General features: G+C 31.9%; 1 protein-coding gene across 1 annotated transcript; it reads right to left on the bottom strand.

Moving 5' to 3' along the window:
• Positions 1–54: 54 nt before the first annotated feature.
• LOC111623637 (transcription factor Sox-17-alpha-like) lies at positions 55–17,460 on the bottom strand. The gene is made up of 2 exons (XM_023366300.1): positions 17,055–17,460; positions 55–1,470 (listed from the first exon to the last, which is right to left on the bottom strand). The coding sequence occupies exons 1-2, from the start codon at positions 17,356–17,358 to the stop codon at positions 365–367; spliced, it is 1,410 nt and encodes a 469-aa protein (XP_023222068.1). The 5' UTR covers positions 17,359–17,460; the 3' UTR covers positions 55–364.
• Between the last annotated feature and the right edge of the window lie 4,928 nt (positions 17,461–22,388).

The following is a 22,388-nucleotide window of genomic DNA, read 5'->3' as shown; positions in this document are numbered from 1 at the left end:
CAACTCTGGCAAATATATATGTATAGGCTATTTATATATATATATATTCTGGTGTTTTTTTTTTATTACTCCTCCCTTTTAAGGCACTGAAAAAAGAAATAAATTTATGTTTGAAGTCCCCTTTGCTGAAGGCCCGAAGACACTTTCTGGTAGATTCGTATAAAAAAATATGTCAGAAAGAACAGCACGCTGTACAGAAGTTCTATATACACATGTTCTTGCATGGTTTTTTTTTCGTTTATTTTTTTAAAAAAATTTGAAAAGGTGAAATGGTTCTTTACCTTTGTGACTAGGCAGCGAATATATAATTTTTTTTTTTTTTTTAAATTCCTGTACACCAACAAAAAATAATTTACGTTTAAGACTAATGCATGATTTGACGAGTTTCGGCAAGTGCATCGATCAACGCAGAACCCGTTTCACACTCTGTTTTAGGTTTGATAGAATAATTTGTAGTTGTGTTTCCTGGTAGATAATAGCGATTATCGCAGCGAAATTCTGTATCCGAGAGAACGGGAGTTTCATTATGATAATCGGATGCATTGTAGTATTGTTGGACGGAAAGATTGGGTTGCTTCAAGTATTGTTCGAATTCACTTCTATCGACGTCTTCCAAAATGTCCGTTTCCCCGTAATAAATGTCGCCAGAAACATTTATCGACGAATAATTCATGTATCCTTGAGGGACCTGACGGCTCGAATACGCTTGGTATTCACAATTGGCCCTCTCCGGTGACGATTTCATGTAGTTTTGGCCGTAGGTTTGTTCGTAACTCGGAGGACATCTGGAATATTGAGGTCCTTCCAGGTTCATGTTGGACGAAGTGACTAAAGCACGCAGTGTGGGAGAAGCATTGTTATCGATTTGCACTGTATGATTAGTCCTGAGACGAAAGGGTGGACGGACGTTTTTAAGAAAGTTTGACGAATCGCTGAATTTCGATACCAGTTGATTGAACGGGTTCTCTCCTGCTGTTCTATAAACCTCCGTCTCTTTGGTGAATGAAAATCCTTCCTGTTCGGGTTCTATAGGTGACATTTCTGGTGTAGGTAAGGATCGGATCGAATCGACACTTAGATTGGAGGAACCGCTCAAATCACTTGTACTTCCGCCATTTACCACGCCATATTCCGGGCACCGTTGGATTCTTGTCGCTTCCGAACAGGGGCTACCGTGTGGTGACGAATCGGGTGTTTGCACGCCGTCCATATATGAAAGACGACTAAAGTCCACTTTGGATGGTTGGGCGAATTGACAGCTCTCTGCCGGAAACACCATTGGCTGAAGAGTGGGTGGAGGAGACGATGAAGGAATGTTGGCATTCTTCCTAGATCCCCTCTTACCATTCTTCCTTCGTCTTGGCCTGTATTTATAATTGGGATAGTCTTGCATGTGCTGGACACGAAGTCGTTCGGCCTCCTCCACGTACGGTCGACGTTCTTGGGGTGTTAAACTCCGCCATTTTCTACCTGAAAATTACACAGAAAGTGGCATGAAAACCTGATAAAATACCATATATATATATATAAATTGATAATTAAACAAACAGTTTACATTAACAAATAAAGCATAAAAACGACAAGTAAATTGAAAATAATATATATGTATCTCATCCTTATAATAAATTGTTCTATGCCCCGAGGAATATATCTTTGTTTTATTTATGGATTTAGATAAGTAGATTTGTGACGTAGGCTACAAAAACACACAAAAAAATGAATAGCATATTATACCAAATAAATAATTCCCAAATATTTATCGATAAACATGAAATTACTTGTATATATAGGCCTATATATACATCTTTTTAAAATAGTTTATACAATAATATAAGTAAAATACATCTTGCGTGTTTATGTCGCATGGAAATTTATATATTTCGGTTGCAAATTTTTGCAATTTATCAATCGTGGGCGATCAAAAACGCGAGAAGCACGATTTTCTTGGCAGAGAAAATAAGTCGACTTATAAAAAACCGGATTTAATATAATAACCTTGATTAGTTTTCTCGTTACAATTTCACTTCTGATTATCTGACAAGTTGAACTTTAACCTGTAAAACTAGAAAGAATATTAATGCAAGAGAATATTTAACCAGGACATAAAATTGTCAATTTGTCTTAATGTTTGGCCCTGTTTAAAAGAGGAGGGGGAGTAGGATAAAATTCGGAATTTTAGCATTAAAAAAAAAATTATTTTATAGGTGGATTATATCTTCTAATATTCAAAATACGTCATTACCTAAATAGATAATCTTTGATAATTTTTTTTAAAAATTTGATAAGATAAAACGAATTTTTTTTTATTATCGTGATTTATATCTCTCGTCAACAGTTCATGGCTCCTATTCTTTCACTGTAGTAGCATAAATTTTAATTAATTTAAACCCTATTCTGGAATGAAATAAACATTCTTCTAAGTTAAAAATAAAAAAATTCAGGCGATAAAAATGTGATATATAAACGTGAAATTAGAGGAAAAGTTGAAAAATTCAGACCTTGATTCAGTCGCAAACCGTGTATTAACTATGATTATATCGTTTAAGTTGAGCATAAGTCCGGAGAACTGGTCTTTGTCGAAGGTTGCGAAACGTCACAAGGACCTGTGACGTCATATTGCGACATTTTTGATACATAAAAAACAAAATTAATATTAAGACATTATTAAGAGTGAGAATTACTCAAGGATAGAAAACTAACCAAGCTTAGAGGAAAATTTTGTTAAAGATGTTAAACAATCTTTAAAAAAAAGAAAAGAAAATATATAAATATATTATAGAAACAATAGGTGTGTTATTTAATAATATATCATATTTAATAACCTATACATGTTATAATTTACGATACAAAACGTTCGTTTACAATTGAATAAGTCTTGTAAAAATAAAGTCATTTTTTTTTCTTTTTAAAAGATGTGAGACAATATTAATGCATAGAATTCTTTGCATTAATTTTTATTAATATTTAACGAATGTAACAAACTGTATAGATTCTTAGAATCATCAATTATGCGTTAGAAGCATTCTTTCATCTTCCGCCAAGCTGAAGACACGCAATCTATACAAGAGGATGGTCGGTTCGCACGTGACGTAGTTTACTTTCTTGGAAATGTTAATTCTAAGGATATCGGGCTATCTAATTTGATCGTTGATCGTTGTTATTACTTGAATAAGTTCATTTCGTATGTAAATTCTTCATTTCTTAACGATTTTTATGGGTATATTGCCGAAAATAAAATACAATGGCCATGCCTTATAGACTTGGAAAATTCGGTATATTACCTATCCGTTTCGTAATTAGTAACTAATTTATATAGAAAATATCGATATTTTGTGTTTAAATTTATTACTAAACGAGTTTCTTTAGGAAATTTATAGTCAATTAGTATGCGCGGGTTTACTTCTATTCAACGTTTTAGTATAGATTAAATACTGGTTTGTAAGGCGCCATTTTACTCGAATTCGAGTTTAAAGCTGTAAATGAAACGTTTAATTATTATTTTAAAGAAAGAAAAAAAAATTAAAGAATTATTACAGTAAAATTTTAACACAGAATATATTTAGGATTTATTTTTCTGATTAATAGTGTAGAAAATGCAGTAAATTTAAGTGAAAATATCATCAAGTTACTTAAATTTTGACTTTAATTTAGTCATATTTAAACAGTTAGAAAGTAACTATGAAACGACAGGAGGAGGCATCCATCTTAACTTTAAAATAAATAAATAAATAACATGAAAATTAAAGCAGATTAAATAAAGATGAAAGTGAGCAAACAATCGACAGGAGCACACCTGCAAAAAAAAAAAAAGAACAATGTTTCTCACGAGTCCAACGAACTCGAAAATGGAATTTCTGCAGGGACTTTATTCAATATTTGTGTGCAAATGTTTATAGAGATTTTCAGAAACTGTTTATGATTTTCATCTCGTAATGTTAAAACCACAACCCTGCCAACTTCAATCAACAGAAAACGTGACTAAACCCCCGTCTATGTCCTAGCAACCGGCTATTAAACATCTTCACGCTTTCAATACTACTTAAACACAACGATCATTGAATCTCGGTTGACTGTTGTGACAAGAAAACAGCGAAGAATCCTGATCGATGATGGCGTAAATGAGTCCTTTAAAGTCCTACGTATCCCTCTGTAATCAACTGGTCCGAAGATTTGCCGTGTTTTAAGTGTTAATAACAAGATAGAGGTGACAGAAGTTGGCTCGGGGCACTCGGTCCTTTTCAATTATGCCGCTCGGTGGCAAACCAACGGATGGTGGGTCAAGGTTGCCTTACACCAAATGAGCAAGCGATGAAAAGCGTGGCACGTTTTCTCTACCTTACCTAAGTCTAGAGTCGTGACCTTACATTATATCGCTTCCGACAATATTTTGATTTTATGCCAATCTATTCTTGAAAGTTCTTCTTCTTTGCCACTTAGAATTCGTTAAATATGAGATGGATACGCACTTTTCTACATTCTAGAAAAATCGCTAAAAAAGGGTGCGTTGTAGAGGAGATTGAGTAAGCTGTACTTGTCTCTTTTTTTTCGATCTAGCATTATAAAAAGATACGTTCCAATAACCTAAGTTGGTGTCTAGCCGCTGACGCAGGAAGTTAGCTTGCCAATTTTACTTTCTTTCTGCTTAATAATTGGGCTCGATTAACTATTAAATCTATTTTTTAAGTTTGGCCCAGTTTATTTAACTGTCTAAATTTTAAATTCGGGAATTAATTACTCCAAGAATAATTTAATTAAGGTGAGAAGTAAAAACACGCATCCACTGTGCAAAAGTCGAGAGATCAACTGGTGTGTGTGTGTGTGTGTGTGTGTGATTAAGGAGTGTAAAGGATGAAAGAATTAGTTTCCTCTTCCTAAAGAGAGAGAGAAAATGTGTTCATCTATACTCTATAGGAAGAAAACTGAAATCATTGAAGCAAATAACCAAAATAATCAGATAAGTTTCCTGAAAACGTGCAAAAGTATTCTACTTTAAAAGAGGAAAGTAAAGTGCGAATCTTTGGAGAAGAAAGTATCAACTTGATTGAGAAAGTGGAAATTATATGCAGGATGAGAAAGTAATCTGTTAAGACAGGAAGAACTTGACTTTATAACCGAAGAGATGGGAGAGAAGAGAGAGGAAACCACACAATTTTAAAACGATAAGCAAAACTCTCCGCGAAAGCAAACATGTTCTAATCAAATAACGAGTATTGTGACGTAATTCCTCTTCTTTCCTTTTATAATTTATTTCAAAATATCAATTTCTTTCCTCAGATCTTAACCATTAAGTTCAACATGACTGCATCCAAGTCATTTTACTTATTCTGATTATTATATTCCTTTGTTCTAACTCGATTCTATTTTACCTTTTCTATCATATATACACAATAGATTTTAATAATAATTTATAGATGCTGAACTAACCAGTTCTTTTATTTTATTTATTTATTTTTTAATGGATAAAAACATTATTGTTTGTTACCAGGATAGGAACCAAACTCGATATTGAAAAACTGCAACCCGAAAATATACCCGATTCCGTGCTCTAATTCACCGACTTTCAGTCGGATGTCACCAGAATTGGCATTTCTGTCTGTGGATCGTGGGAAGTGAGTTACCTGTCCTACTTCCTAATTCTCATCCCACACACCAGGTGGCGACACGTCGTCATTATGAACACTAAACCGCCGTTTAATACACGTATATAAGTTAAAACCCCCTTTTTAAGGCTTGAAAAAACAGAATTTTTTAAAATTAATTTTAATTTATGTAACGTAGATATATTTAGTTAATTATTTCCTCCGTTTTTCTTATTCCTTCTAATGCCTGTTTGACCTAATTTCCTCTCTCTCTCTCTCTAGACTCCACCAAAGGGTTAACGTTCTGTTCCTCATTCGATCTCGTTACCAATTCGATCGCTTGTATACAGAAAATTATAAAATTAAATNCTTTCATTTTTCTATGACAGAATGATATATCGACGATACAGGAAATAAATATAATTTTCTGAGGCTTCCAAAGATGTCCGGATATCTTCTATAATTCAATAAAAGGACAGCAAAGTGTCCTTTTAAAGGTAAGTTTTTTTTATGTTTTTCGTGTGTAAATCGTCGTATTTTAAGCAAAACACATATAAAAAATTCTCAAGCTGTTAAGAATTCGAAAGTAATCGTCTTAAATTTTAATTTCCCCCTAAAAAATCACTTAATTTATTTAAAATAGAAGCCATTCGAATGTAAAATATAATAATTTAAATCCTAAAAATTAACCTTTAAGCCATTACTTTTATAAAATAAATAAATAAATAAATATTTTTGAATGTTGTAACTGTGTAGAGTTAGCGGTTTAAGAAGTTTAAAACCACAAAAAAATGTATAAAATTATTCTAAAAAATAATATTTTAAAGCTTAAAAATTATAATATATTATTTTAAATACAAATTTTGAATGTACAGAAGCCTCGCTACTGTAGAGAAATATATTCTAAGTATTGTAAAGTTGAGTAAATTGTTATCCAAACGATCGACATTTAATGTAAAAAAAAAAATATTTGCAGATTATTTAGCAATAAATATCTAAGTATTGATATAGAACTTGTTTTTTTTTTACTTATTTTTTTTCTGAGCAATTGAATAATGAGTCATTGGAAGGAATAACGTTAAAGGGAGATTGTACATGTATCGAAAGTTTGCTAGTGCTGCAAGTTAACCACAATTATTTGGCTTTCTGCCACTACCAGTTGGCTAGATTACAGTCCAATGGAGTTTGTCTGAAGGAAATATTTAGTTACTTTACAGAATTTTAACAAAGAAAAAAAAATATATTCTTCCCCCTCCCTCCCCAAACTTCTGTGTGCAGTTTGATACGTAATTATAATTTTATTAATACTTTAATTAAGCTTGAATTGCTCGAGTTTATGCAATAAATTACTAGATCAAAACTCCCGGGAAAAATATTTCATCTGATAATGGAATTAGTCTACATTCAACTTGTTTCTAAGCAATAATTATATAGCGCATAGAGTGAGAGTGCATTGGGAGATTTGCATAGAATGATGAAATGTACCATTTATAAAAATAGTTAGAGAGTTATTTCTATTATGTATTAAAATTTGATAATATCCTATCCATTTTAAACGTGTTCGACCGTTAAAAATAACTGAGACTGTAATTAAGAGTAGATGAAGTTTGGTTTAAAATCCCTGGAGTTATATAAAATAAAATGATTTTTCATCCGTTTGTTGTTTACTTTCAACCTTAAAACGTAAAACAATTTTTTTTACTTCGAGTCGCTTGAAAATAATCGAAAAAAATTGATGTAAACTTCGCGAGTTGTTGAAAACATGCCAAAGAATTCTCGACAAGAAATGGACGACTTTGTTTTTTAAAAAAGATCCATTTGACCTGTTAAAAAAATAAAAAAAAAACGATATTGCAGAGTGGATAAGGACACGTTTAAAATATTTTTAAAAAATTTATTTTTAATCGAGTAATCTCTTATTAAAATTAATTTACTTTTACACAACGTTGAAGTCACTCAAACTTAATGATTTTCGTGTTTCGTAACATCCTTATTCTCTCTAGACATATGGGGCCTTTACAATTTAATATAACCTACTAATTATTCCTATATAGAGCCTTTTATAGGTTTTACTTTTACATAGAAAGGCTAATTTATACGTACTCTAAATAGGCTTTAATTTTATATACGCAGGTTACTTTCTACTTATTTTTACGAGAATTTATCCTCCAAAAAATTAATTTAAACTATAGAAAATTTTATAGGGCCTTACTTTTAATATATAGAAGCATTTTATCTATATTTAAAATCGATATTTTCTTCTAAAATTCTCTTATAAAGATAAACAAAACGTCAATCTAATCAAGAAAAATTTTTTTCTATATATTAAATGTGAGGCCTTATAAAATTTTCTATATTGTAAATCAATTTATTTTTGTAAAATCCTGGTCTAGAGCCGCTTAGAAAAGTAGCCTTTCACTCAATTTAAGATGTCAACTTGTTGTGAGTTCACCCTCTTGTATAGGAAGAAGGGGGAGAAGAAGAAGAAGTAGTATGATTGATCCGTAGAAAATAAATATATCTTGTTGATAAATGTGAGAAAAAACAATTTACTTTATTTATTGTCTTTTCTAGATGGATATGTTTAGTGTAGGCTCTTCATTGGAAATTTCTGTTGTAACTAAAATGAACTAAAGTGCGAACTAATTCAGAAAAATCATCCGTTGTTTTTTCATCTAAACATTCTTCTTGACTTCATTCGTTCCGGTGACACAACTGCTGGCAGTACATTAATCACAGGTGCTAAATCATACAGTAACCTCTACTAAACAGGCAAAGGAAAGATTTTTCATGTCAATGGTAAACATTAGCGATCCAGTTTATCTATGCTCGCACCTTATTACATCTATAGCTCATTTACTTCCATACTGCGTTAGTTACTCGTTATAATATCATTCACCTTACACGATATTTAATATATAATTAAAATAAAACTATTATAACAGGAGAGCCAACTTCTACTTACATCTTTCTATTATACAGTGGCCTAGGATGAGAGTGTTCTAGCTTAAGATAAACACACTTATAAGTCGATATATATACATTCTAAGCTTTCTTAATATAACATTTTTTTATAAAAATAACAAAATTACACCTGAAAATTATAAATTTTTCTCTTAAACCTGACAAAAAAACAATGTATATTAATTATTTTAAAGTTTAAAAGTTAAAATAATACAGCCAATTAAGGTTTTTTTTAAAAAAAAAAAATTGTTCGTAGAAAATAGATTTGTTGGCAGAAAGTTGTCATTTTGAGATATTCTCGCCTTTCTACTATAGATTGTAGCCGCCAGAAAGGCGAGAAACATCTCAAAACCATGTTTTTTTTTCATGCCAACAGTTCTATTTTCTTCAGTTACAACTTTTTCGGATTTAAAACTTTACAGTTTTGAAAGAAAAATAGATTTATTGCACCTGAGAGTATTAACTAAAGGCATTTCTTTCATTTTTCTATGACAGAATGATATATCGACGATACAGGAAATAAATATAATTTTCTGAGGCTTCCAAAGATGTCCGGATATCTTCTATAATTCAATAAAAGGACAGCAAAGTGTCCTTTTAAAGGTAAGTTTTTTTTATGTTTTTCGTGTGTAAATCGTCGTATTTTAAGCAAAACACATATAAAAAATTCTCAAGCTGTTAAGAATTCGAAAGTAATCGTCTTAAATTTTAATTTCCCCCTAAAAAATCACTTAATTTATTTAAAATAGAAGCCATTCGAATGTAAAATATAATAATTTAAATCCTAAAAATTAACCTTTAAGCCATTACTTTTATAAAATAAATAAATAAATAAATATTTTTGAATGTAATTGTAATGTTTTGAATGTAATGTCGTATATAATGTAATACATTACGTTTTTTTTTTTTTATTTGTTAATCAAAGAATCTCTGGCACGAATTTTCGCGAGATACTTGGATAAAAAGTATTCTGTTGGTGCCAAGTGGCAAAGTTCCAGNTCCAAACGATCGACATTTAATGTAAAAAAAAAAATATTTGCAGATTATTTAGCAATAAATATCTAAGTATTGATATAGAACTTGTTTTTTTTTTACTTATTTTTTTTCTGAGCAATTGAATAATGAGTCATTGGAAGGAATAACGTTAAAGGGAGATTGTACATGTATCGAAAGTTTGCTAGTGCTGCAAGTTAACCACAATTATTTGGCTTTCTGCCACTACCAGTTGGCTAGATTACAGTCCAATGGAGTTTGTCTGAAGGAAATATTTAGTTACTTTACAGAATTTTAACAAAGAAAAAAAAATATATTCTTCCCCCTCCCTCCCCAAACTTCTGTGTGCAGTTTGATACGTAATTATAATTTTATTAATACTTTAATTAAGCTTGAATTGCTCGAGTTTATGCAATAAATTACTAGATCAAAACTCCCGGGAAAAATATTTCATCTGATAATGGAATTAGTCTACATTCAACTTGTTTCTAAGCAATAATTATATAGCGCATAGAGTGAGAGTGCATTGGGAGATTTGCATAGAATGATGAAATGTACCATTTATAAAAATAGTTAGAGAGTTATTTCTATTATGTATTAAAATTTGATAATATCCTATCCATTTTAAACGTGTTCGACCGTTAAAAATAACGTTTACCTTCGTTAATTTGACCTTATTTGTCTAAGTGATCACACCCAGATTAATTTACCTTCTGTCTAAGCTACCTTATAATTATATATTAATAATAAAATTTTTATTCTATATTATAATTATTTTTTATATAGATTTTTAAGCGAAACAACGCGAAATATTTGTTTAAAAAAATAACCCAAATTTATCGTAGGATCTATACGCCTTCGTGGTTGACTACTGAGTAGAATTGCCAGTAGAATTAATAGAAAAATAATTAAATATTTGAAAAAAATTTATAGTAAAGAAAAAAATAAAAAAATAAAAAAATAGAGTTTTAACAAATGAGGATGTGTTTGAAAGGAGCCTCATAAGGTGGGGAAGTGAGATTCATATATCATTCAGACAGGAAACGATAAACTAGGCTCCAATACTTATCTGAAATCCTCCACTAACGTTATAAATTATGTGTCCACTATAACACCTGAGATATGCTGTCTTCATAAAGAAGTATACCGAACTAAATTATAACACTGTCTTTGACTATTTAAAGCATTCTTTTACTGTTTATTGTATTCTAAATTTGCCAAAAAATCGCTTAAAATATGACGTAACTCCGAAGCTTCCACCCCTTTCGTCGCATTTTGCAGAAAGCCTAAGTATATGGAGTCTGATATACGGTTTTATAAGTAAAATACGAATAATTTTTAAGTGTTTGAGAGCACCTTCTTTCATTATCTGAGCGGCGATTCTTGTCGATATTGTCGTTCTCGTGTTACAGAAATTTTTGCTTTTATATGGCTTTTGGATGAGGAGAAACTATTCCAATCAGCCTATTATCTCGGTAGGGGATCCAGCACAACATAAATGGATCAAATAACATCAAAGACTTGATAAATGCTCCATGTTATACAAGCTGGACAGGAAATGCTTAAACGACATAGGATCTATTAACCTCGAGCGATTAGCTTGGATATGTTTTGAGGATAAGATAACAAACGTAAGCAGATGTCAAACTGTGAAATTTTATCTGAAAGATTCGGAAAAAAAAAGCAATGCCTACTTATTGCAACTCCATATTGAAATCTTCATAAAAATCTTTTCCAAGTGAAGCAGGTGACTCTCCTCTTTTTGTCTCTGTTAGTTGATGTTATCGTCTTCACACTAAACATAGGTTTGACCTCAAGATGACAGGACGTTGTCTGCATAGCTGCTTCCCGTTCGGAGCAACGTAACTTATAGTAGCTTCACTTTTTCACATGTAGGCTAATGGCAACAGTATATACATCTCTGGGTATCGATACGCGTGAATTATGACTTTATAGGGCACATTTATACGTAATTATTATATTTATAAGATACTTAATCCATTTTTCTGGATCCCATTAATATATCTTGACGACTTTGATTGTAAACTAGTTGATAAAAACGAATCATCAACTGGTGCGAAGTTCCAGTTTAGTTTATTCTAATAAGACAGGTCGAGCGAGTTTGTATAAGATATTAGATATTAAATTTATAGTTTTAGCTTTAAAAAATTCAGTGTTTTCCTATTTAAAGACTAAGAAATTAAGCTAAGTTTACATATCGAACTGTCTCTCTCTCTCTAAGTGGAAACATCCTGGTTCTTCGACTCATACAAACGATTTTCATCTTTAGTGCAACATTGAACTGAGTCGAGATAGCAGATCTACGTAGGCCTCATATGTAATTACACGAAGATGGCCAAACCGAGCTGGAGGCCATGACGAGATTTTTCGTTAAATTACCAACTAAGAAACGGACGACGAACCTTGGTAAGTCAATCAGTAGGCTGTGGGTGGAGATAGGGTTAGGTTGGGGAGGACAAGCGGAACGAAATTCAGGTCAGCACGTTCATGGGATAGACGCCCTAAACTCGTTTCGTATACGCTTATTTTAACGGTAAGAAATCGAGGTCTTAGCTAAATAATAATCCACAAACCACACTAAGTCTGATACTTAAAAATTTCAATGATTTCTAAGGATAAGATTCCAGACGTGTGATTGCTTAAAAAAACAGGAAATTCAGCACGTTTATGTGTGTTTATATACAATTATTAGCTTTAAATGACGTTTAATTGTTAGTAATAAAGCATAATATGCTTCCGAATTTTGTACAGGTGACAAGGACGATGTTGCAAGTTGCTCATCTCCTAGAATAGTGGGAGAGAGTACCAGTTTTCCAGAAGCGTGACTGTGTCTAACATCTGTTGGACTTTTCGTACGTTCGTATGTTTGACCCAAATGACGTCACGTTAAACAGAAGTCTTTTTCGGTTCCTTTTTTCTCCCTATGCTCTGGCATTCGCACCGTTGCAAAATTAGAGGATGGAGCAAACTGGATGAACCGGGTGGAGTCTCCAACTGGTTCTTTAATATGTACAATAGTATAATGCCCAGTAGAGGAAGTGAAAGTAGCCGACGAGCATTCCCACCTACAAATAAATAATTGCTTCCTTGCTTAGAAAGTGGTAAACTTTTTTTTTCCTTTTCTCTTGGCTGTTGTTGTCGGTTTTTTGATAGACCTCCCTCGATAATAATAGAATGCAACTTGATTCTGTTTACTAGATTTTTACATTTGAAAGTAGGAAGAGTGATTGTCGTCTTGATAGTTAACACGTTCCTACCGTTTAAACATATAAAATTTCATGAAATTTTTTTGAAGTAAAAAGAATTTATAGCAGTTTTCTTTTTATAAAAATTGCACGAATTGAATTAAACTCTGTTTTAAAAAGGAAATTGCATTGATCTGCTTATTAATTTTCATTCGAAGAAGTCATAAATTTCATCAGCTTCCCTCCTTTATAACGCATAATTTCATAGCTATACTTCGTGAAAAGTGTAAATTTAATAGACTCAATCTCAAAAAAAAGCATACATTTCTCTTATTTAGAATTTCTTATTACTTATTTATATATATCATTGTTTGAATTTCAAGAAATAGAAAATTTCATAATTACAATTCCAGAAAATGTAAATTTATAATGAAATTATATATTTTACTCTAGAAAAACGTCATGTATTTCATTGCAACTTTCAGTTCTTCACTCTCAAAACAAAAATGCAAGTTTTATACCTTAAATCCGGTAAAATATCACAAATTTTATCAATTTCTAATAAAAAAAAATTGTAAATTTCAACAGAGCACGCTCACAGAAAAATCACAAATGTCAATTTCTAACAAAAAAATTGTAAATTTCAACAAAGCACGCTCACAGAAAAATCACAAATGTCAATTTCTAACAAAAAAATTGTAAATTTCAACAAAGCACGCTCACAGAAAAATCACAAATGTCAATTTCTAAGAAAAAAAATGTAAATTTCAACAAAGCACGCTCACAGAAAAATCACAAATGTCAATTTCTAAGAAAAAAAATGTAAATTTCAACAAAGCACGCTCACAGAAAAATCACAAATGTCAATTACTAACAGAAAAATTGTAAATTTCAACAAAGCACGCTCACAGAAAAAAATCACAAATTCCGACAGAGAATCAAAGAACTTTTTAATCCCACAATCTTTAATAAAAAAAACCTTCCCATTCCCTCTCATTAAACAGAATTTTAATGAAGGAAAAATGGAAACATTCAGAAAGTAGAAAGTGTTTTTCGGACATGTTCTGGGTGTGTTCATCGACGCGTGGAACTCCATCCCGTCACCGAACAGATAACGCTTGGAGAAAGTGAGATTCTAAAACGGATCTACATGACATACATTTAGTATTTGGAACAGGAAAATACAAGTAATTAAAAATATGCATATATGTGTTCCCACAGAGGATACGCTTGGATGATGTTTTATATACATAACATATATTAAAACTCAATTATTAAATTAGTTAAATGTAATATACTAATATATATATATATATATATTTCTCTTCGATAATCTTTCAAAATCAAGGGTGGAGTGGAGCGTGTATTAAATTAAAACTTGAACTATACACTTTATCAATATTATATATATATATATTTGTTTGCTTTTTATGAAAGGTGTAGATAAAAATTGAAAGGATTCCATTCAATTTCGTTACTTGTAATCCGTCAGATAAGAAAATAAAGACAAGTAGTATCTTAAGATATCTTCAACTTGTATATATTCAAGAATTTTATATTTAAAAAGTTGGAATATTTAATTGCATTGTTGTTTTCAGTGTTTACAATTGGTTAAATGGGAATTTGAGTTAGATAAGAATGAGAATTTATGTGTCGGAGACGAATCCAGAACCAGTTTTTTTCGACTTTTTAAGCAGTGACAAAGCGAACAAATTGTTGTTTAACGTGATGAACCGAGACAATAATGGCCGACAAAGCGATTTCGATTGGATTTAAAGGATGTAATGAGGATCTAATCAGAAAAAAAAAACGAGTTTGAATGACTTTTTTCGCTTTATTTTTACACAGTTTTTCCCGTTCGAGAGGTAAACCCCCTGTTTGTTCTCTCGTAATTTTCCTGCCACGTGTTTCTTATTTCCGTAATGAGGAATGTTTGCTGAAATTATGAAAATAACTGTTTTCGTGTTTATATGCCATTTCTGGCAACCGAGTAACCCGCATTCCACGATGTGACCTAACAGAAGTCAATGTCAAAGGTCAGTCATGGAAGCTGAAGCAGCCGATAGAAGCTATCCCAATTAATCTACATCAAATCCATTCTCTCCGCCTTGTGTGGTCGTTAGTCGATGATACCTGGCCCAGGTGGTAGATGAGCACGTGCGCCACGTTCTACGTAAACACCTGTCGCCATGGACAGGTGTTTGTAACGTGGAACACCCTCCTTTTCTGTCCGTCGTGTGTCAAGGTAAGGTTAAAGAATTTTAGTTTCTATCCCATTTGGATTATAGATAGTTTTTCCTTGGTTCTTTTTAGAACGGGTTACCACAACTTGTAAGTATCTTTACTATGAATGATGAGACTCGATCATGATTCGGTTCGCGCTGAAAGGTCAAAGATCACCACCGGGAGCAAACGAACAACAAATCTTGATCATAATTGGAGTTTAGTTATTATAATTATCTACAGACAGTACCCACCGTTCGCCGGTTTATAATTAATATACACTTCGTTAGGATCACGTTTAATGGAAACTCGTCCAATGGGTCAATTCTTAACCCTTTGATAATTGAATTGTTTGTTAGATTTAAGAAGTCGACTCTTTATTAAATAAATCAGAAAGTTAATAATCATGCACCTGCCTTTGACTATTCATAGGAAGTGTCGTAACTCGCGGTCCTAATCTTAGAGCCATTAGCAACACTTCAACCTGCTTAGTCATCAATTTACAACGAAGGATTTCATAAATTCCGTTTTACTTAATTAAGTAATTATAGTTAGTTTAATTAGGAAAGAAAGGCAAGATTTTAATTTTAATTATATATATATATTTTTTCTTTTAAGTTATTTTAAGAAGGTGACGTTAGAAGCCATAGAAGAAAATGGCTTGTGTTAAGAGTATGCTTTTTTTCTTAAGCCAAAGTGAAATTTTGCAAGGGCAGATAATGATTTCTTAACGAAAATTGGAAGCTCAATTTTATTTCGAGAGCGAGTTTACTTTTCCATCTGCTGTTCCTTCTCTAAAGTAGCTTGAATTATGTTAACAGTTAGATACCTGTTGAAATTTGGGTCGCTCTCGTGCAATGACGCAATCGCTGGACCGCGCATTACCCCCTTTTCTTGAACGGAAAAATTCTCTTGAACAACAAACGAATGACCGACGTAAATTAAGATTAGAATTTACTCAGAACTAGTCCAAATTCTAGCAAAAAACATTTAAATTAAAATTTCTAAAAATTTCTCTTTATTTTAGTTACTTCTTTTCATAAAAAAAAAAAAAAAGTTATCATTAGATAAACTATTCTTAGAAATTTTACTACACTAACATTTGTTTTAAACGCGAAATTGCGCCATTGCTTTCATTAGCATCTCAGCAGGTAGCGATTGCATTGGTGTTCAAAGACATGATTCTGTCAACAATTCAGACGGATGGACAAAGTGAGGAAAATTCAGCAAAAAATCCCTGTCATTTGATGTTATAAATTGAATAGAGACATGTAAAAATGACAATATTTGGAAGGTAATTCAACATCCCTCCCCTGTAAGTAAGATCCGTGACGAATTCTTATTTTCAAGACACTCATTCGGACACTATATAAAAGAATAGTTCGACCTGAATAAGTTTTGTAGGTCGCTCGTGTCAAGGTTTCCCCCCGATTGCTTTGACTTAAAAAAATAAATAAATAAATAAAAAGAAAAAATTGTCAGACTGAAGAAGACACGATCATGTGGACCCGAAGGGAACAGCCAAGACAGCTCTTCTATAAATATCTCCACCCCGGGTTTTACAACAGTCCTTAACCCTAATTCTAGACACGGGAATAAAGAATTTTCCAGAGAAAAATATACGAAAATATTGTTTTAAACAAATAAAATTGGAAAGTGGGAACGTTCGATTGCAATGCGAGGTACTCTCAGAGCACGTGTCGATTACAATCGATCCTAAAGAATTTCCACGGAATCGATTGGTAAAAGTCATTTAAGCTAAGCATCGGAGCGAAACTTTAGTTGAAAAAAATGGAAGTAAAATGAAATGAAATTCCTTAAAAGTTATTTTAGAAGAATAAGAATATTTTAGAAAAGTTGATTTTACGCGTTCTTGCCTTGTATTAAGTTGCGATCTAAAATAAGAATAGTCTCAGACGTTGAATTAGTATATGGGTTAATCAGTTGTCACATACTGTCAGTGATATTATCCCGAATAATTTAAATCGTTTTAAATATATAAAACCTCCTAGCAACATAAATTTAAAACGTTAAAGTATATCTACTGGAGCCTACGATCTAAATATAAACTTATTTAAGTCAGACTCACCTAGCATTTTACTGAGATCCGCGTTATGCAAATCGGGATTTTCGTCTGCTAAACGTTTTCTTTCAACTTTAGCCCATACCATAAATGCGTTCATGGGTCGACGGATCCTCGTTTCCTTACTTCCACTTTTGGTCTGATTTTGCGTTTCGATTGGGGATGTCATGGGAGATTCGGGTTGACGGACTGTCTCGTGGTCACCCAAGTTTGTTGAATAGCATTCTTGCCATTCGCCATAACAATACATGCTAAGGCGTTCGTTTGAGACTATGTCTGGATCGCCGTAGCTTGCCATAGTTAACAGCATGGACAGTCCCAGCCAGCAGTGCCTTGCCTATCAGACAGCCTATATGCCAACTGGCTGGCAGCCAGATCACAGTACTCTTCTCTATCTGCTCTCCGCAGGCACTCATGACCTGCTGCGACGCAAGGGATGACGGGTAAACAGTCCACCCCTCTTACGACCAATAGCAACCGGTTACACGCGGCTATTTCACGTTCTGTTTCGTTCCCGGCTCTGACGTCACCGCCGAGTTCTCAACCGAATTTTATTTCAACGTTTTGTTTCCATAATTTTTATGATAAATTCTTATACTTTTATTCTTATTAAATACAACATAAAAATGTATTTTTTCCGCCTGTTTTATTTACATTTAAAGTAATTGGATGAGTATACAAATTTCCATAAAACTCCATTGTTTAAGGGAGTAAAATTGAAAATCATACACACATCACACACACAAACACACATGATAATGAGTCAACAATACTCGAAATTTCTTCTCTACTCCACTTTTAAACGTATATTTTTTTTATACATTTATATAACATTTCCTTATCTTTAATCGGTTTTTGGACCCTTTTCGATACGAAACGGTCGAACAAAAATCGGTCTGCTAAGCAGCTGTTAGACGGGAAATCACAGCATTTGGCCATTAGGAGCCACACACTTTCACAGCTGCCTGTTAAACAGACTTTCTATAAAATTGCTAGGCATATCACCTAACCGGAAACCAAACAAAAAATATACAAAAAAAATTATAATCTAATTATTTAAATAGTTAGAGAAGGCTTGTAGTTTACTAACAGAAGAAAAATAGCTTTAAAAAAAATTAAAGGATGAATAGTGTTATGGTACAAATGAATGGAATCGATTTCTATTCTAATCAATCAAGCGATACTTCCCCCCCACCAACACGTTTCTTTATAATCATTTTGTGCACCATTGATGTTTTACACCTTCGAAGTTTATAAGGATTGTATCAATCAGTATCAGAGCATCCTCTTACAAGACACGTTTCATTGATTGTACCAACAAACATGTTCCACTTATCAGTGTCATTCTCTCGTTAAGTAGGGTCGTTAAATCTTCAAATTTATAAAAATTTTAATTATTAAACTAAAATATAATCTTTTCATTTCTTAAAATTCTTAAAATATATTCTCTTATTTATAAAATTAGTGAAGAAAGTATCAAATTTCTCGTGACCAAGCTGTAACGCGCCGCTTACATTGTCTTCAAATTACAACTAATTGTATATATAAATATGATTAATTTTAACGATAATAAATATACTTTTTTATAATTTGATACGAGATTTATTTTTAAATTATATTTTAATTCGTTTTTTTATTTTATAAATTCAAAAAAAAATGCTAAAGCGGGAACGTGTTTAGTAAGGGGTGGAAGCATGAAGCACGTTCAAGCTTCATACTTTTGCATGGTGTTAGAGAAAGAAGAGTGATTTTTAATATTATTTCTTGATTAATTCTACAAGTTAAACATAATTTTGACGTCTTTCTAATTTCTCTACGGGGATAGAATACTGTCAATTCTTTCAACATCGAATGACACAAACGACCGCACCTTTAGCAACCACTTCGAAGAGCATCGATTTTAATAATTAATACTTAATTGTAACATACGAAAACAGGAAAAATTCGACGAAAGTGAAAAATAATCCCCTTTTTTTTGTGGAAAAAAAATAGATTTGACCCATGCTCGGTTTTTAAATATAGACAAAGAGATATACCTCTTAGATCTTGTCACAGCCTAGTAAAGATCTGGGACCTGTGAAGAAAGCTATATACAAAGTTAAAAGGTGCTGTAGTTGCCTGTCACTGACCCCTCCCAACTGTCAGGTGACATCGCGTGCATTTGCAGACAAACACGCCAACTTTACTCACCTTAGCAACTAAAAAAACAACCGGTAGTGTCTAATGAGCGATTCTCTACAAGAAATTTAGTGCTATTACTAGTGCAGAATCCTCAATGCACTGTTTCAAGTCGGCCGTACGTAAGAGGTCATCAGATAGTAACACGTTGTTTCCGCAATGCTTTAATTAACCTAACCTCTGTCGATATGCCATTAATAACAACTAAACGTTCTAAATTCTTGGTTACGTGTCCAAAAACTCACCCCTTTTGACTCTTAAAGGAAGATAAAAAGACACTCCCAAAGAATCCACGTTGCCTTCACCCCCAGTGATCGATTGCTTGATTTGTTGGAGTTATTAAGAAACTTAGCTTATCGTAGGCGAGTTAATTTGATAAGAATTATATCTTTAATGTCGAAATTTATATATTTTTCTCGTTTCGTTTGTTTTCTTACCTTCTGTAGCTCATTTCTTAAGGAGACACTGTTTACGACTTCAAGTATAGACAGAGGACTTTGTCATATCGGTTATATAACACTACGTCACATTAAACTACAGGCAACACGATATGAGTTGTACACAGGACAAAGTCAAAACATAGGGATATTCGGTGAATTTTTCTGTTAATTATCTTATTTTTTCAGGCGAATGAGAAGGATCTTTCGAAATCTGTCTGTTGCTTCTTTCGTCGAAACAGATTACGCTTTTTAAAATAGATAAACATCAGTAAAAAGCGATAATTTAGGTTAAGAAATGGAAATATTATTTGTGAAAACAAAGTAAATATAGCTAGAAGGGCTTATAAATTAATGAAACTTTCGTTAGAAGGATTAAAAGATGCGAAAGAATAAAGGAAAGTTAATGGATTCTTTCGGCGAAAAACCACTCAAAAATCTTTTATTTTCTGACCTCGAATTAGTATAGAAAATCGTAAAACTATCTTAAGACGTCCATTAAGTGTGAACCGATTTAGAATTATTAATTAGAAGCTATTAAGATTGCAGATGAGAGGTGTAGATAAAGCCCACCGCTCTAATTGCTATTCGACAAACGACCTGTTAACAGATCGTTAGCGGTCCTTTTGACTTTTCGGCAATTGTCAACATATTCTTCTCCATCATCACACCTGCAGAATACTGTTTTTAATGGAACTAATTTATTTATTATTAAATTAGTGAGATATCTGGTAAAGATTTTTCCTTATTTATTTATTAATTTCTCTTTGTGTAACTGTGTTATAAAGAAAGGTAGACAACGCCCGGATTTTTTCCAGTCAAAATGCATTTTTCTCCCTTTTTTACGCTGTGTACGATTGGCTATTTATCATTTATGTATTGTGATTAGATCAAATCAAAGCTATCATTATGTATTTTTTTGTCATTTTTAAGGACCCTTTGCCAGTTTCTCTTCCGATCAAACACGCATTGTTTGTAACGAATGAGTTGATTCGTAGAATAATTATTTGCTGGTTTCATTTATATCAAATCGAGTTTTTCTCTTCTATTATGTAATTCCACGACTTCATTATTTATTTATTTTTATTACTTTTTTTTCAATTTAAAGAATAGAATTTGTCTTTAAAAGGTTCGAAAAGTATCGATACAATTTGCTAACGTTCACGCATTAATAAATATTCTTTTGTTTTTTTTTTTAACCGACATAAATTAAAATTGTAATAAAATTTTTATTTATTACATAATTTTAGTTTAAAAAATTACATTTTTTTAAAGTTTACACTCGAGTAATTTTATTCTATTATCGATTTTTATCGATATTAAAAACAATACGTCGAACGTCAGCTTAGATAATGGTTAAAGTTGAGCCAGGGAATTACACTTATTCACACTTTTATTGCTTTGAAATGTCTTGTTATGTATAATTTTCTGAAATTTGGAGAGTTTATTGTGTTTTTTGGCATATTTTTTAAAGATTTTTTGGCTCTTGTGATTGGCTATAATGTTCAATAAAATTTCAGGATGTTCCTTCATTAATCTCTTTGAAAACTTGAAATCAATAAGCAAAAATCCTTGGAATTCTTACTATTTTTTAAAAAGAAAAATAATTCGTAGAATTCTCAAAATTTTTTTTAAAAAATTAGGAGTTTCTGCCTGTTTTAAGCGCCCTTTTTTGCCAGTTCTTTCACAGTAGGTTTGGTTCTGTCGATTTAAGAGAAGTGACACATTGGCACCATCAAATTGTATAGCTGTTGGCGTCGAGGGGTTCCTTATTATTTTCAATTGGACACGTTGTACTGATAGAAAAGGAAATGGAGGAGGCATTTGGCTTCTACCGCTTATACAACTTATCACATAACTACTTAAATCTTAAGTATTCCTTATCTACGACAATGTAAAACTATCTATCAATAGCCTAAATACCGCTACCAATCTATTAAATAATTCTAAATATATGCTAATTGAACTATTTTTATTTAATGATACTCCTATAAATATATAAAATTATACTTAATTTTATAATTTATATAAGAATATTTCTATATATTTATATTTACATAAGAGAGAGAGACCTTTCTCCTGCCTCAAATTATAAATTTAAAAGCATGAGGGGCCTAAGTTATACACGCCTAGTTTCAGGCCCTAAATTGTGTGTCCCCTCCTAATCCTGATGCATCGTTGTAAAGAATATTTTAAAAATTCTTGTCTTTAACTCTTGGTCTTTAAATATTATGTAAAAAACGATTGGTATTAGGACAGGATTATTAGACTCCTCGTGGATCTCACCTTCTAATCCTCAATTTTCAAGGAATAAATTTAAAGTCATTACAATGGGATTGCTTATGACCCCATAAAGCACTAGTGTGTCCTTATACCCAAATGCTGCATTGATAAACTAGGCTGTAATGCCTACATAAGACATATAGTGCCTAATGTTATTTATGAATAGAGGGGTACTAACAGTGTTAGTACTCCTCTAACCATAAATAATAATTTTTTTAATTAATCAACATTAAAATTTTAATGCTAAATCAGTGATTTAATTGCAGTTATTAATCTAATCTAATTTTTATACATTTTAGTTATATAACTTTCAATATATTTATCAGATATACAAGACATATGATGATTAATTTGTGAAAATAGAAGTGATTTATGAGTGTAATGATAAATTTTATAAAAAATTATACGATTCTAAGGTTAAATTTATAAATTTTATATTAAA

Source organism: Centruroides sculpturatus, unplaced genomic scaffold (genome assembly GCF_000671375.1).
Source record: "Centruroides sculpturatus isolate CEXI.00-Female unplaced genomic scaffold, Cexi_2.0 scaffold436, whole genome shotgun sequence".
Taxonomy (NCBI): Eukaryota; Metazoa; Arthropoda; class Arachnida; order Scorpiones; family Buthidae; genus Centruroides; species Centruroides sculpturatus.
This window is presented reverse-complemented; position numbering and strand designations above follow the sequence as displayed.

What these genes read in the sequence shown, in the direction of transcription:
- LOC111623637 (XM_023366300.1), bottom strand. Translation starts at nt 17,358, where the DNA reads ATGCTGTTAACTATGGCAAGCTACGGCGATCCAGACATAGTCTCAAAC. An exon ending in GGATCTCAGTAAAATGCTAG is followed by an intron (nt 1,471 to 17,054) that starts GTGAGTCTGACT and finishes TGTAATTTTCAG; the next exon opens with GTAGAAAATGGCGGAGTTTA.